Source organism: Diospyros lotus, chromosome 9 (assembly GCF_014633365.1).
Source record: "Diospyros lotus cultivar Yz01 chromosome 9, ASM1463336v1, whole genome shotgun sequence".
NCBI lineage: Eukaryota > Viridiplantae > Streptophyta > Magnoliopsida > Ericales > Ebenaceae > Diospyros > Diospyros lotus.
In genome coordinates, this window is record NC_068346.1 from 27556852 (window position 1) to 27573483 (window position 16632).

The 16632-nt window shown below is 37.6% G+C and overlaps 1 protein-coding gene across 1 annotated transcript in view; it reads left to right on the forward strand.

The window, feature by feature from the left end:
- Positions 1–16632, forward strand: part of LOC127809127 (uncharacterized) — a 75229-nt gene that overhangs the window by 36461 nt on the left and 22136 nt on the right. Inside the window, exons 3-4 of the mRNA XM_052347828.1 lie at positions 405–884; positions 1002–1154. Coding sequence (XP_052203788.1) covers positions 405–884; positions 1002–1154 — 633 coding nt within the window. The remainder of the gene's footprint in view (positions 1–404; positions 885–1001; positions 1155–16632) is intronic.

Here is a 16632-nt window from a genome sequence, read left to right on the forward strand (position 1 = left end):
ATAGTCTTTTCATCTTTTCCCATTCAATCTTTAGATATCATGTTCAAAAAAATTTCTACTTCTAATATATTGTTTGAATATATTACATTTAAAGAGCAAGTTAGGATTTTATGCAAATGATATCACATTAGAAATTATACTTTCAAAATTTTGATAGTGACCTAATAAATCATTCCAACATTTTTATCATTTACATTTACCAACAAATAAAATCGATAAAGCTCTACAAGGACATGGATGGTCTCATTGGAGACCTTTCTTGAAAAATCATCATTTTCCATATTGTTTCATGTTATTCACAATTTTTTTGCTAACATCTTCTAAGCTTATGCATAAATATAAAACATTTGTTATTTAAATTTTGACATATACATTAAGTGCAATAACAAATGAAACTTTTACAGGTATTGACAAAGAAGCGCACCTAGTGAATTTGAACAAGTTTTTACACAAGGGAGATTGGACACTTGTTAAATATTTGCTTGAGCTACATCCTGAAGCGCTAACAAAAAAACTTTCTCTATATGGGGATAGGGCTCTTCATATTGCAGCAATATCAGGACATGTGAAGATTGTGGAAGAGTTGGTTAATATGATAAGTAAAAAAGATTTGTTGCTAAAAAATAACTTTGGTGAAACAGCTCTTTCCATTGCTGCTGGTGGGGGAATCGTAAAGATAGCCAAACCTTTAGTGAGGAAGAACTTTTCCTTGCTAAGGGTTACAAACATTCCTGGCCTTATCCCAGTGGTTGTGGCTGCTAAATTTGGCCACATAGAAATGGTGCGCTACCTTTATTGTATGACTCCAGAGAAAGAACTAGATCCAAAGAGGGGTAAGCAAGGTGTTAAGCTTCTTACCACTTGTATTGTAGCCCAAATCTATGGTAAGAAAGCCAACTCAACTTCTCCTATTCATATATATATATATATATATTCTCATTGATCATCATATAGAGCTTAATCTTTTGGTATGCATTTGTCTATTATTGATGTCACCATAGATGTTGCATTGGATTTGGTTCAAAAGTTCCCAGACCTAGCTATTACTGTACTAAAGGAACCTCCAGGTGGAACACTAAACACACTGGCTACCAGACACACAGCTTTCCCAAGTGGAACTCACCTTTCATTTTGGCAACGATGGATATACTTATGTGGGTATTCTTTATTCACTCAACAAATTTATCCTTTTTATACATTATTGGTTTTATTTACTTATGCCTTTATCTTTCTTGGTCTAGTTATGCATTTTAATATGGTTTTATCTTAGCATACTAGCATATTCTCTTTTTGTTTTTCAATTTAATACTCATGTTAGTTTAAACATAACAAAACAAAAAAGGCATCGATAAGCTTTGACATCCCCATGGAATTCTTATTTATACACTGAAATTCCATTCCTTAGTAAGTTGAATGCATGTAGAGATATAGCATTATGAAATTAAAGTATACAATAAGAAAGCAAATAATAGGGATAGAACATTAAGATTTACACAAAAATACATTGAGAGATATATGATGGAGGTATTGTAAGCATAGTTCAAAATAAGTAACATCATAAATATCAATTACAAGATTAATTTGTAGTTCTTTCCTAATTGTTTATTTCTATAACATAATGGAGACTCCTACATAGTAATACTGGTAATATTTTAGTTTGAGATCTTCCAACCATATGATATGATCTCATCCATAAGAAAGGGATAAAAGATAATGTTGGAGAGCTCCAAAAAGAGTAGATTATTTCCATCTAGTTTTTGTACCTTTTAAATAACCCCTAGTTTGAATTTATACACTATGCTTTTCTAAGATTGGCTTGAGTCATTAAAAGAAGGCTTTCAATGCTCTATAGACTTCTCCTTTGTGTTAGAGTTCCAATTGGTGTCCAAATGGGGTATATAGTATACAAGCCAAAGTTCATGGTCTCACTTTCTAAGTCACTAGGAACTATTATTTGAATAGAGAATTGACTCAACTGTGTTTACAATTTATTCAAAAGGTATCATTCATTCTACATATGGTATATGAATTTATTTAGACCCCTTTATAGTATGTTGTGATCAATCTTTATTTTCCTTTTTGGAAGTATAATGCAATGTTTGTTGTGACTTCTAACATACATCTAACAATCAAATAAAAAAGTAATATCCTAACCAAAGTGTTGCTTATGAATTGCCAATACTAAATTATACCACTCTTTTTAGCAAACTGGTGAGAAAAAAAAAATAAAAAACTTAAAGACTCAATGAACAAGCTTCTAAATTATGTTATTGTTGATTCCATAATATGAACATCTTTTGAACCTACTATTTTCACTCAAGAAACTCAATTTAGGAAGTAAAATGCATATATGGTTCAAACAATAATAAACCTTTACATATGGGGTATTTACAGTTAGTAACCTTTAATTATGAAATATAATTGGTGTAATCTCAAAATTGGTAAGCATAAAAATGATATGAAACATAAGAATATGCCTAAACGGAAAACAACAATTAAGTACTCAAAAGGTTATTTTCATGATTTAATAAGTAGATTAAGGAAACACATAATCACATACTATCCATCAAAGTGAGAACACTTGAGGGAGGTCAATCAAAAATTTGCTCCAGAAGTTGACTTTAATGAGAAAACTTATTTGGTTGCCAGCATTTCTTAGAAAATGTCGCATTGAGCTAGGCATTTAGACATACTTTTCTTTTCTATGAAACTTTTGAGTGCCATAGGGGATTTAAGGAGATATTAAAAACACAGAAATGTTCATAATAAGTAACGCAAGTGGGGAGAACAAAATTGAAGACATTTCTACCTCAACGTAATCACATTGTAAGAAAAGGTCATCATTACAACAACTGCTTGTGACTAGATGTGGTCATTATGATGCATGGAGATGATCTTTCAAAATTGATTTTATGTTGCTATCAAATTCAACAGATGAGACTATCATGAACTGAAAATGGGAAATGACCTACATTAATTGCTAATAGGACTATGAGCCCTATGAAGGACTTTATAGATCATAAACGTTATGAAAAAATAAAAAGATTTAACCATAAATTCCTTTAGGATCTCTCCAAGAGAATAGATTATGAAGAAGAGGGCGAAACATTACCTCTTGAAGTGAAGATTCAAAACCAACACTTAATGGAGGCAATCACGAAGTCGTCCAAGCATCCGACCTTTAACGGTAACCACGCAAGCATGCAACACCAAGAACCTCAAAGGGGGTGGCTTCCTAAGGCTTGAAGAGTGTTAGCTCAAAAGGGGCAATGTAGGATCTCTCTCACATGCACATCAAACAACATCAATGGCTTAACAACACACTGAAAAGAACCATATAGGGGCTATTTATAACCCTTAGGCTTAAACCCTAATTAATGAGGTTTGGGCTGCATGGTATTTTAAGCACATGTTTTAAACACTTTAAAACATAGTATTGGGTATTTCCTTTCATTCTCTTTTTGGGCTTTATGTTCTAAACACTTTAAAACAACCCTTTTGAGACTTATGTTTTAAACACTTTAAAACAACCCACTTGAGTCTTAGTTTTGAACACTTTAAAACAGCCTATTAAGCTCCTTACAATACCCCAATAGCCTTAGGTTAGTCCATAAATAAAATCCTAATTAATCAGGTACCAATTTTCACCTAAACCTAAGGCCCGGATAGGTAACCTAGTCCAACTAGGATTTTAGGAGGAATTTGGCAAACCTAATTTATGGATTTTATTTAACTCTTCACAAGGGTTTTCATAGACCCTAAATGAGCCCGCTATTACCTACTGATGTTTACCCTTATGTGTGTGACCTATTATGCTTCTACGTATGTTGGTAATGACCTTTCTCAAAGGCCATAAACCAATAGCATAGTCTAGCAACCCATCATAGTCCCCAATTAGTAGAAGGATCAAATTGTGATCACTACTTTTTAGCAGTGGCCTTCCCATGCAATTTAATCCTTTCATCGGTTTATATTGTCTCAATCAAATGAGGATATGAAAAGATTGTGAATCCATTTTCAGTTTGATCATAAAATTCTTTTATCTCCTAAAAGGATGACTTTCTTTGTATCAACATCTAGTTGTGGCCATAGACTTCAAGTCGTCTTTCACGAAAGGGCCTATAAGACATATCTCCCCTTAACGGGGGTTGATGAATCCTAACTTGACCACTTACATGCTTTATGGCATACCCAATCACTATTGCACTCACACCGTTATTGAGATGCTTCCATAACAATGTCAAAGTATACATGTGAAGGATCATCACGAGGATACATAGCATGCAATGGAAGCATTTTTAAATAAAACTTTCCTCGTATTGATTAGAATCTAGGAAACTTACTTTTCCTTCAGATTATCGGACGGAATGAAGCGATAGGAGGAGGATGGGCGGGAGCTTCTTCTCGTGGTGGAGATGACGGCTGTCCTGCAATCCTTCGGCTCCTTCGCATCAGAACTTGAACGTTCTCTTGATCTTCCAAAGGTATGACTCAAACTCGTGGCCTCTCTTTTGGTGAAGAAGAGTAAAAAAAAAACTCTTAGATGAAAAACAACCAAGGAGAGAATATATATAGGGAGAACCCTAGGGTTAAAACCCTAGTGGGCCAAACCCTAGTGGGCTAAGTTCATTTAATTAATTTTCTAATTGGGTTAGCCCAATTAATTAATTAAAAAACTAATGAACTATTATTTTATTCTAGCCCAATTAATTATGGACCATTCTGAATAAAATAATTCTCTCTCAATGTAATTCACCCAATAAGCCAAATGTACTAAATAATACATGAGTTATATCGAGCTACCCCGGGGACCAAAAGACAAATTATTCACGGCTACTAAAATGACCAAAATATCCTTGCTACCTAGTAGCTATATTTTGTCATTCTAAGTGTTCCAACTATCACCATATGGTAACACTGACCCCACGAATAATTTTTCATATGCAATGTCTTTGACCTACTAGTGTAATGATAAAAATACCCCTCTGCGTAACACCCATCATTTAGAAAGGAATAATGTACTAATACCTCTCTAAATGATTTCTACTATCCTTAGATCACTAGTCCAATAATCCGTGACTACTCGAATGTACTTGCTTATCACTGGGAGCTACCCAGAAGCACACACTCTTAAGTCACGTTCCCAGGGCCCTGGATTATTTGATTATTCTTGGACAATCACAAGGGGGTGAATCACAGAAACTATCTTGTATTAGTCTGTCTTAGCTAATTAGAAACCATACTCCCAACTCAAAAGGTTATTGATCTTTGATAGACCTCACCTACAGTGAATCTAAGAATATAGCTCTAGGTTCACTAGACCACCAACTAATACTCAAGTGTTAGAGTACTCGTCCACGTAGTAGTAGTGATAGACTAGCTCCATGATAATTAGTACTTTGTCATTAGCTTCTATCACAGGTCCACTCTACGCATTCCAAATGCGCTTGTACAATTAGAGTAAACGGACTATTTACTGGCTAAGGCAAGCCATTCTCCATTAGGATCTATTGCACAATGATCTTATCATGATAGAATGCCCAGTTCTATCAAAAGATCAAGAGTAATATTTTCTTGCTTATTAAGTACCCATGATTCATGCCTAACTGTGAAGAACGACCCATCACATGAATCACTTACTTAATAGCATGGACACTTTCCCAACAATTAAATGCAAATAATATATGTGCCATAAACTGACTAAAAGAAACATCATTACCATAAATTAAACAAAACGTGTCTTTAGGGCATACATTTCCAACAACATGTTGTATCACCTACAGAAAAATGGAATTTTTTGAACAAAATAATCCCTGAACAAGACCTTATGGCAATGTGCCTTAAGATAAATTATCTTAGCATAACAAGGCTTTATGGCAAAGGGACCTCACGATAGTGTGCCTCAAGATGAATCACCTCGGCACCAATAAGACTTGTGGCAATGTTCCTTAAGAGAAATCATCTCAACATAATAAGGCCTCGTGGCAAAGGGACCTCACGGTAGTGAGCCTTAAGGTAGTGTGTGTGCCTTGCGCTAAAGACATAAATCCAACACGAAATGTCCTTGACGCAGAACCTTGTGACAAGGAAATCATCTCGGCAAGAATAGGGCTTGCGGTAGTGTGCCTTAAGACGAACCATCGTGGCAAAGTATGCCTTGTGGTGTAGATAGGCCTTGTGGCAAAGCCTAAGTTTTTTCTCAACAAAGCCAAGCAACCTAGCGATAGTGTGGTCCTATGTGGATAGGCTAAGGCTCGCTGTCGGACCAAGTCTCATGGCAAGACGAGTTGTTAGGCCTCGTGGCAAAGCCAACCCTCGCTGTAAGACCAAGGCTCTAGTAAAGCCAAGCCTCGCGGCAAGACGAAGGCTCGTAGTATGGCAAGGGCTCATGGCAAGGCCTCATCACCGTTGGATGACTGACACGTGTTGACACCTGATTCCCTCATGATTCGCACCCTATAACTACCTCGCTATAGGACTCAGAAAGGGGATCCAAAAATATGGGTAAACTCTAAACACTAAGAGTATCTCTACTGTTTCTAAGGGCTATTGACTTAAGCGTCAGAGGGCTATCGATGCAAAGATCCCGCGAGCCTTCTAACCCTTTTTTTATGAGTATCAATAGGGAAACGGAGTATCCTTGCAGCAACCTTTCTTGCGACACTCCCGTTCTTGTGGCAAACATCCTTGAGGTGAATATCCTTAAGGCGAAAGTCCTTGAGGCGGACATCCTTGTGGAAAGATCCTTGAGGCAAACATCCTTGAGGGGAACATCCTTAAGGCGAAAGTCCGTAAGGTAGACATCTTTACGGCAAGATCCTTGAGGAGGACATCCTTGACGTAAGATCCTTGAGGCAAGATCCTTGAGGCAAACATCCTTGCGGAAAGATCCTTGAGGCGAACATCCTTGTGGCAAAGATCCTTAAGGCGAATGTAATACCCCATGTTACAAAGTGTCAGGTAAGTTTAAGGAACTGAAAATCAATTTGAGAATTTAGTTAACTAATTGTCGAATCGACCGAAGGGAGTACCCTGGACCCTAGATTTTTAAGGGAAATAGTATGGTAATGACGAGTAATATGAGTTATGATTTTAGGCATCAAAAGAAGTTGGATCGGGAACAGTTTCTAGTACAGCTATCTACCAGGTTGAGAAAATCGAATGATCGTAAGGGATGTAATACTCGAGATTTTTAGATTCAGATACTTGAGGAAATAGGATGTTTTAAGGGATTGTGGATGTTTGGAGACAAGCTCAATTTCTAAGCCAGGGGTAAAATCATAATTTTTGATATTCGGGTAAAAGTGTAATTTACCTAAAAATTAGGGCTATTAGCCTAATTAATCCATTCTTTAGGGACTAAAATGAAATTAAAAATTAGCCCGGGGAGCATGTTGAAAGGGGTCTAAGTGAAATTATCCAAAAGTTCAGGCCAAAGTGTAATTCTTGAAACCTTTTTACTAGGGGCATTTGAAAGATTCAGGAAAAGCCTCATAATGACTTTAGAGATAAGAATAAAGTCTCATGATGACTTTAAGGATAAGATTTGATTGGATAAGATTTTGTTGGATATGATTTGATTTGGATAAAGATTTGATTTGAATAAGATTTGATTCAGATATCAATGATTGCATAAAATCTTAGAAGATTTGGAATGATTATAGAAAATCTTAGAAGATTTAGAATGATTACAGAAAATCTTAGAAGATTTAGAATGATTGCAGAAGATCTTAGAAGATTTGGAAATGATTATATAAAATCTTAAAAGATTTAGAATGATTGCAGAATATCTTAGAAGATTTGGTAATAATTATATAATATCTTGAAAGATTTAGAATGATTGTAGAAAATCTTAGAAGATTTAGAATGATTGTAGAAGATCTTAGAAGATTTGGTAATGATTATATAATATCTTGGAAGATTTACAATGATTGCAGAAGATCTTAGAAGATTTGGAATGATTAAACAAGATTTTGGAAGATTTGAAATGATTGCAGCATATGTGTTTCTTGGTGGCTAAGTTTCCAAAACCTATAAATAAGGGGTTCATGGCTAAGGATTCTCTCATTCGAAGTTGTGATAAATTCGTGCTAGACGAGAGTGCTTTGGGTTTAGTGGATAGAGGGATTTTAAAGCATACACGAGGCATCACACGCATAGAACACTTGGGCAGCGTGTGAGGGCGTGTAAGGAGGTGGTTTGGTCAAAAGACTTGAGGAGTTGCACGAAAATCGAGGTTGGGCACAAGATTCGAGGTGTTCTGAGTTTCGTTCGAGATGAGTGTTCGCCCCCAAAACTTGTTTACTATGAGTTGTTCACTACAAAAACTTGGTACTTGTTATATCTAAACATGTTGCGATTTCACGCAAAATGGTTTTGTGCATTGAAACGATAACCGGTGACGGTTGGTTTTATGAGGGAGGTTCGTCCCTAAACGTTTTGAACCTGTGCATTGCATTTTATAAAATGTTGTTATATGATGCATTGAATTGTGAAATGTGACATTGTCTTGTGTTTTGTGTGTTCATATGGAACGTCAGCCTAAGATGTTGTCTGGATAGTGTAGCCATAATTCTCCAAGGGCATGGCGGAATAATAGGCGTATCTGATACTGGTGTGCATGTTAGGATAGCCATCTTGGTTTTTGTGCTGGGTTGTTTGACTAGGGAAGTTGCACTAGGATGACTAGGTGGTCCATACTGTGTTGTTCATGTGGGATGTCAGCCTAGGATTTTGTCTGGATAGTGTAGCCATAATTCTCCAAGGGTGTGACAGAATAATAGGGGTATCTCATGCTGGTGAGTATATTGAGATAGCTGCCTTGGTTTCTGTGCCAGGCCGTTTGGCCAGAGAAGTTGCACTGGGAAGACTAGGTGGTCCATGTGAAATTTTGGAGTTGGGATTGTATGGTGGTTCCCGGATGCTTAGAGTGGGAACGTAATCTAGAAAGATGCGTTGGCTTGCCCTCTTAAGCTAGAATCGCGTCGAGTCGTCGTGTCGTCGAGCCAGTATGGTGGCATAGCTTTTAGAGAGATTACTCTTTTCCCGTGGTAGGGTTAAGCGCTTGGGATTCTCTTGGGCTAGGGCTTACCGGGTGTATTTGGTTTATATCATGTCTTACATTCATTCATGAAAAATGTGTTTTGAACTCTCACTTAGATGATTCGTCATCTAATATGGACTTCGTCCCTGGAATATTCAAACGTTCCAAATGAAGGTAGCGGTGCAAAAGGGAAAGGGATCGCCGAGGAGTGATGGCGATTAATGGATAGTTTACTTTATGTCGTTTTCAATTATGTTGTTAATTTTGATGACGTCATGTAAATGTTGGTTCGACTTTAAAATGTGTTGAGTTTATGACCTGTCGCAAGGGTGTCTGCCTCAAGGAATTTTACCGCAAGGATGTTCGCTGTAACACCCCGCTTCTCCGGAGCATTAGGTAACGTAAGATTTCGGGGATATTTTTTTTTCCAATCAACGGAAACTCAACACAAAACTGTTCCTCGAAGATCCCGTTACACCTTCTCAGTATATCAACTATGAATCATCAATAAACTAAGTGGTTTCGATTATGACATGTTAAAGTTTTGATCTAGCTTTCGCATTTGAGTTGATAGTCAATGAGAGTTGTTGAATGTAAACGAGCATGAAAAGAAATTACAAAATGTAACAGAAAAGAAAAAAATGAACAGATGAATTTCAATTAAAAATGAAGAACACTGTGTTGATGGAACAAAATGTAAAGAACGTGAAAAGTGCTATTGTCCCCTTATTCTGGTCAAAAGGCGGATGAGGATTCCCTTCGATTCTGAGGAGGATCATCCCTTTTTAAGCTTGTTGCACATGGAGGAGGGGGACCACTTGGTGGTGAAAAGCTGCTCAAAAAGTTGGTTGTATTTACCTTAGAGCCACTGCGTTCATTTGTACATGTCAAAGAGTCTTCGGGTTTTCATTCGAATGTGTGTTGACACATTCGAATGTCTTCTTTGATTTCTTTGAATTTATCACTGTCATTCGAATGTCTCCTTCTTCATTCGGATGAATTTCAACTTACTGTGCATTTTCTTCCTTCTTTTCTTCGATCATTCAAATACAACACAAATGAACAGAATGCTTAAACTTGAATTGACTATTCATGTCTCTTTAATTTTTAGTTGGAGATGTGTGGCTAAGCTTAAACTTGGGCCAAGGCAAAGACTGTGTCTAGTGCTATTGTTTGCCTAAGAGAGCCGAACTCCTATTGAATTAACAGAATGCTGATTTGAAATGAGAAATGTGTGTATATTGAATCTTTGGGTTTAGGTTGAAACATAAGCCTAACTTAGAGTTTCCATGCCATGTATGGAGGTTACTTAAACTGGAAATGCTTTCATACTTAAGCTGAAATGATTAATCTGCGATCCAATTTATAATGGTTGCTTAATTTAGACTCTCTCATGCCATGTATGGAGAGTGCTTAATCTAGACCTATCATGACCTTGAGTTGTGGTTACTTATTAGATCTCAAATGTGTGTTAATCTGTATTTCAATTTATGATAGTTGCTTAATCCAGACTCTCTCATGTTATGTATGGAGAGTACTTAACTTAGAACTATTATCATCTTGGGATACAGTTAACTGCATAACCTCAATTTAAATCAGTCAATGTTAATATTTTGATATCTCTTTGGTGAATCAGTGGGCTGGTACAGAAATTGCCTTGTCCCAAGATTTGTCCATCCACAATCTCGCTTAGTTGAGATTTTGCATTTAAACCATTTCAGAAAACTTTTATCAAAACCAAATGCTTTGTGATTTTTGTTTTCATCCATAAATAATCTCCCTATGAATTGACCTGGACTTACACAGAAAATTAAATTGTGCTACAGCGTACACTCGTACACTGCGCGAGTATAAACGCCTTGTGCCTGCATGTTTGTTTCTTCTTTGTTTATTTTTGTATGTGTTTGTTTGAAATAAATGCACAAGGTTAAGCGCAGCCAACATGTGTAACAAAGCCATGTCAAAATGGAAGGTGCTTATACTCTTTAATGCAATACATAACAATGACTTCTTCAAAACGATTAGCCCGTTATCTTGCCTATTAGCCTGGAAACGCAGTTCGTATAATCCTTTCATCAAAACGATTAGCCCATTATCCTACATATCTACCCGGTAAAGCAATTCGCACAATCACTCCCTTAAAAATGATTGGCCCATTGTCTTGTCTTATGGCTCGGCAATGCGGTTCACACAATCCCTTCGTTAATACGATTGGCCCGTTATCCTGCCTATCAGCTGGGCAATGCGGTCCGCACAATCGCTCCCTCAAAAACGATTGGCTTGTTATCCCGCCTAATAGCCCAGTAAAGTGATTCACACAGATTGCTCATTGAACACAATTAGCCCTTTGTTCTGCCTAGTAGCCTGGCAATGCGACAAAGACCTTCCCATCTTCAGTGATTATCAATGGCTTATCAAATTTTTTGACTTTTCTATTTCACCTTAAGGGAAAAAAGAAGAGTGGGGGAAAATTGTTCTACCACCTATGAAAAAATGGAATTTTTTAAACTAAATAATCCCTGAATAAGACCTTGTGGCAGTGTGCCTTAAGACAAATCATCTCAGCGTAAAAAGGCTTTGTGGCAAAGGGACCTTGCAATAGTGTGCCTTAAGACGAATCATCTCGACACCAATAGGGCTTGTGGCAATGTGCCTTAAGAGATAACATCTATACATAACAAGGCCTCGTGGTAAAGGGACCTCAAGGTAGTGAGCCTTAAGGCAGTGTGTGTGGCTTGCGGTAAAGACATAAATCCAACATAAAATAGCCTTGAGGCAAAACCTTACGACAAGTAAATCATCTCAGCAAGAATAGGGCCTTGTAGTAGTGTTCCTTAAGATGAATCATCGTGGAAAAGTAAGCTTTGTGGCGGAGATGGGCCTTGCAGTAAAGCCTAAATTTTCTTTCAACAAAGCCAAGCACCCTAGAGGCAGTGTGCTCCTACGTGGAAAGGCTAAGGCTCACTTCAAGTTCTAGCCTCATGGCATGGCTAAGGCTTGCGGCCAAGCTAAGCCTCACGACAAGGCCAAGGCTCACAGCCAAACCAAGCCTCGCGACAAGGCTGGGCCTCACTGAAAAATGAAGGCTCGCCTCAATGCTGGGCCTCGTGGCAAGGCCTCCTTCTCACCGCTAGATGATTAACACATGTCGACACCTAATTCCGTCATGATTCGCGCCTTATAAATACCCTATTACAGGACTCAGAAAGAGGATCCAAAAATATAGGTAAACTCTAAACACTAAGAGTATCTCTAATGTTTCTAAGGGGTACTGACTTAAGTGTCGAAGTGCTATTGTAACACCCCGCCTTGCTGGGCGTGTCACTATAAGGAATTATCGGGATTTTTTTTCCATATGTAAGTTCGACACACTTAGTGTCTCAAAGAACAATTTTCACATGCTCACAAAAATCCCAAAAGCCCAGTCTTGTCTGCTCAGCTAACAGGATTGATGGACTTAAGCTATGTAGGGCATACTATTACACAATGGAAATGAATAAGATCACATAACATAGATTACTGCAATTGATCATACCTATTGTCTTCCAATCAAAATAAGGATTACAGAACTTCAAAAATGTAAATAATGACTATCATGCTCGTACTCCATCAGCCCTAACTGACCACGTCCTCGCCCCTGCCGTGACCCTCGTCTGAAATGTTTGAATGTTCTAGGGGTATAATCCAGATTATATGTTGAATCATCTAAGTGATGGCATAAAAATAATTTATAGAATGCATGAATGATTATGAGCATGGCATATATAAATAACACAACACTTCAACCTTGAGAAATCTCCCTAGCATACTCAATCTCTTGGGTGCATATTGGCGATCACCCGTTGAAAATCCATTCCACATCACATGGTTGAGATTGACCTTACCGTGACATACTTAATCTCTAGGGTGCACAATGATGTCCCCCTTGAGAAATCTCCCTAGCATACTCAATCTCTTGGGTGCATATTGGCAATCACCCGTTGAAAATCCATTCCACATCACATGGTTGAGATTGACCTTATCGCGGCATACTTAATCTCTAGGGTGCACAATGACGTCACCCAAGGAAATCCCTTCCTCATCACGGTTGAGATTAACATTGCCCCATTCTCTAATAGACCCCATCCCATCCCAATGGACATCATAATAATACCATGAAAACCACACACCATGCATTTTTACAGAACATATCCAGTTAATGCATCATGTAACAAACTCAATATGCACATTATGCTTGTAAATCAAAAGCATTTAGGTAACATGTTCACATGAAACCAACCATCCACAGGTTAAATCATTTGTTTGAAAACTAAACATAAATTTTGGGTCGAACCACTCACCTTAACTGTGTTTCGATCTCAACCTCGAACAGCGTATCACCTAGAACACAGCGAAATCCTCAAGCCCGTATGACCAAGCTATCTCCTGGTCAATGATTTTTCCACCAAACATCAAAATCCTTAATTTCTTAAGATTTTCCTATTTTTTCATATTTTCCATAATTTCCTTTTACCTTTAAAACTTTATAATAAATATGTAACACCTATTTTGCCAAATATCTTTCCACAAATATTCCTAAAATAATTTTCTATAAATTATAAAATTCATTACAAATTTACCCCAGACCTCATTGGCCGGCTGTCGAACCACTCCAGAATTAGAGATCTATGTATGTATCTCTTCTCTAGTTTGCAGCAAAGTGCACCCTAGGTCATCTCTCACAAGGAGCCTCACTTTCCTCTACGAACAAGGAGAACCAATTATAAAGAACAGTTTGTTTAGGGGGGGGTTTCGACAGAAAACTAATTAACAAAATAGAAAGACAAGGATGGATGAAAAATCAGTAAAAGAAATGCAACCGGCTGTGTATTTGTCCCCTCTATGAAATCTTCCTCGTCCACTCTATAAATCTTAGCTTGTTAGATGTTTTAATCTCTGGATATCAAACTTAAAGCATCCCCAACAACCGTCCAAGGATTAGAATGATTGGAATAACAAAATGAATATAGAAACCTCTTATAAACAAAATGCAACCATCCACTCTCTATTCAACTTATCCGGACCTATGCAAGAACAACCGTTCAAGCACATAATATTCATTTCCGAGATGTTATACCAACCGGCTATAACATTCTATTCTCTTAAGCATTTAACAGAAAATGAAACCATGCAAATTCACACAAACCTGCCATGAACTCCATGCATTCACAAATCTGCTCAAACTAAACCAAATGGAAATGAATAAGAAACAAACAACAAACCAGGTTTTTGTAGCTCATCCGGGACTCAGATTCCACATGGATTCAAGATACACAACCGGTTACAAATGCTCTAGCCTATCATTACAGCAAGGAAGACAAAATGGAACAAAATGAAGAAAACAGAAAAAATGCTAGAACAACAAAAACGGCCAGAGAATCCTCTCTCTTTTCTCCTCCTCCCCCATGAAATAAGTGCTAAGAGGCCTTAAATACATGGCTAAGAAATGAAGAGCTAGGAAGGCTAGGGTTGGGCCTAGCCCAACAGAAAATAAGTGAGCCCAAAAACAGCAAAATTGAGCAGCCCAAGTCTGCTCCTTGAAAGTGAGCCCAAGCTCCTTTAGTTGAGCCACTTCTCTAGCCCATCCAATATTCCCTAAAGTCTGGATCCATAGAAGTAAGATAGAAAATAGTGTAAGGATGGTTTGAAGTATAATAAAATACAAACAATGAAAGATTAGCAAAAATTACTTCAAATGGTGTAATAAGATTGAGGTGAAATGCCAAAATATAGCATAAATATGCATGCTATCACTCATGCACCCTCACGTGCCTGGTGCGTGTGCTGAGAGTGAAATACGCGCGTGCAATACACTTGCCGATTGTCTTCTCCAACTCTGACCACTAGGACTTGCTCCGATGTTGAATCTGATCCTACCCCCTTGAAGCGCTCCTCAAGGCGAACCTGGGGGTGCCCTTGGATGCCCCAAAACTTCATCGGCGGTGCCTCGAATAACAAAATTACAGTACATCTCTGGCGAGCCTTTGAATTTTCTAGCGATCCCTCGTATCTCACTCAAACCTAAATGAAACCTCACCAAATTCTCTAAAAATGTTCTACAAGATTCAAGGAACAAAAGCCCCTTATCCGTGACCTTTCATTCAACCTCTAAACCCTCAACATTCCACTCGAACTTACTAAAAACCCTATGTCATGTATTCGAGCTTTTTTAGCTAAATTCCATAGATTCCTCAACGAATCCCAGCCTTTCTTGGTTCCTAAGTCTCATTCAAAGCCCTTGAGTGCCCTAAAATGCATCATAACAACCTAAAATGTCCGATCTAATCTTCAAAAATTCCTTTTAAATTTTTTGACCGATTCTCGGCCAAATCACGGCCAACCGGTCGCCATACACGACCAATGGTTGTCGAAACTAGGCCATCATGGCCTGGAGGTTAGCCCTACACCCCTTGGGGGCCTTGCCAGTGGCCACAACAAACTTGGCCTACGTTTTGCAGGTTTCACACATGCTTTTCAAAATTTTGCACTTTCACCCCCCAAGTTTTGATATTTTACACTTTTGCCATATCCCTCAAACCCTGGGTTTCCCAATAATTTCATTAAGCCCCACAAGTTTAGGATGCCTCATTACACCCCCAAAAGTTTAGAAAAACCCTTGTTCCAACCACCCTCAATGAAATCTTAGATTCTGCACTTTGGCCCGAGTGTCCCTAATCCCATATTTTGATCCTCGTTTTATGAATCCTTTGATTCTTAGGCATTTTTATCCCCTAAGATTCGTTCTTCCATCCCTGGTAATATTTCTTCAAGTTTTTGCCAAGATTAGTAATTCACGGTTTGGCCCTAATGAAAGTCAAGCAAGATCGCTATGGGGCAAGCAGTGTACTTCAAAATTGTGAACCTTACCCCGATCCTGGCGATTGGATCAACATCTAAATCAAATCATTCACATACAAAATAAAATAAATCTAACCTTCAGATTTTTGAGTCGTTTGCAGATCTGATTCGTCCAAGCATTCGGCCTCTAACTCGTGATATGTGGCACGCGTCCATTAGCGTGGAGAGCAGAATGAGAGTTCTAGCTCCTTCTCTTTTTCCCAGCTTGTGTATGGACAAAAAAGAACTCCCTCATTTCATATCGATGCCAAAAGATACAGCAAAGAGTGGAATGCAATTGTTTTTCAACTCTTGAACACCACACAAAATAATATCATCATATTGGGCAACCCTTAAAGGGGTATTTATAGAGCAGTTCTAGGATTTCTTAAGCCCTTATGGATATGGGCTGGCCTAATTATCCTAGTCCAACTAGAATCTTAATTAAGTGGGTCAAATTCAATAATAAGTTTAAATAAAATATTTGGTTCAAATCTAATTTAGCCCAAACATAATATTTAATTTAATATTTGGCCCAAATCTAAGTTAGCCCAAATATAATATTTAATTTAATATTTGGGTCAAATCTAATTTAGCCCAAATATTAATTTAATTTAATATTTGACCAAAATACTTTATTTAACCTAAATATTAATTTAAACCCAAATATGTTTTATTTCCTATTTGTCACTCCAACAAATAGAAAATTATTA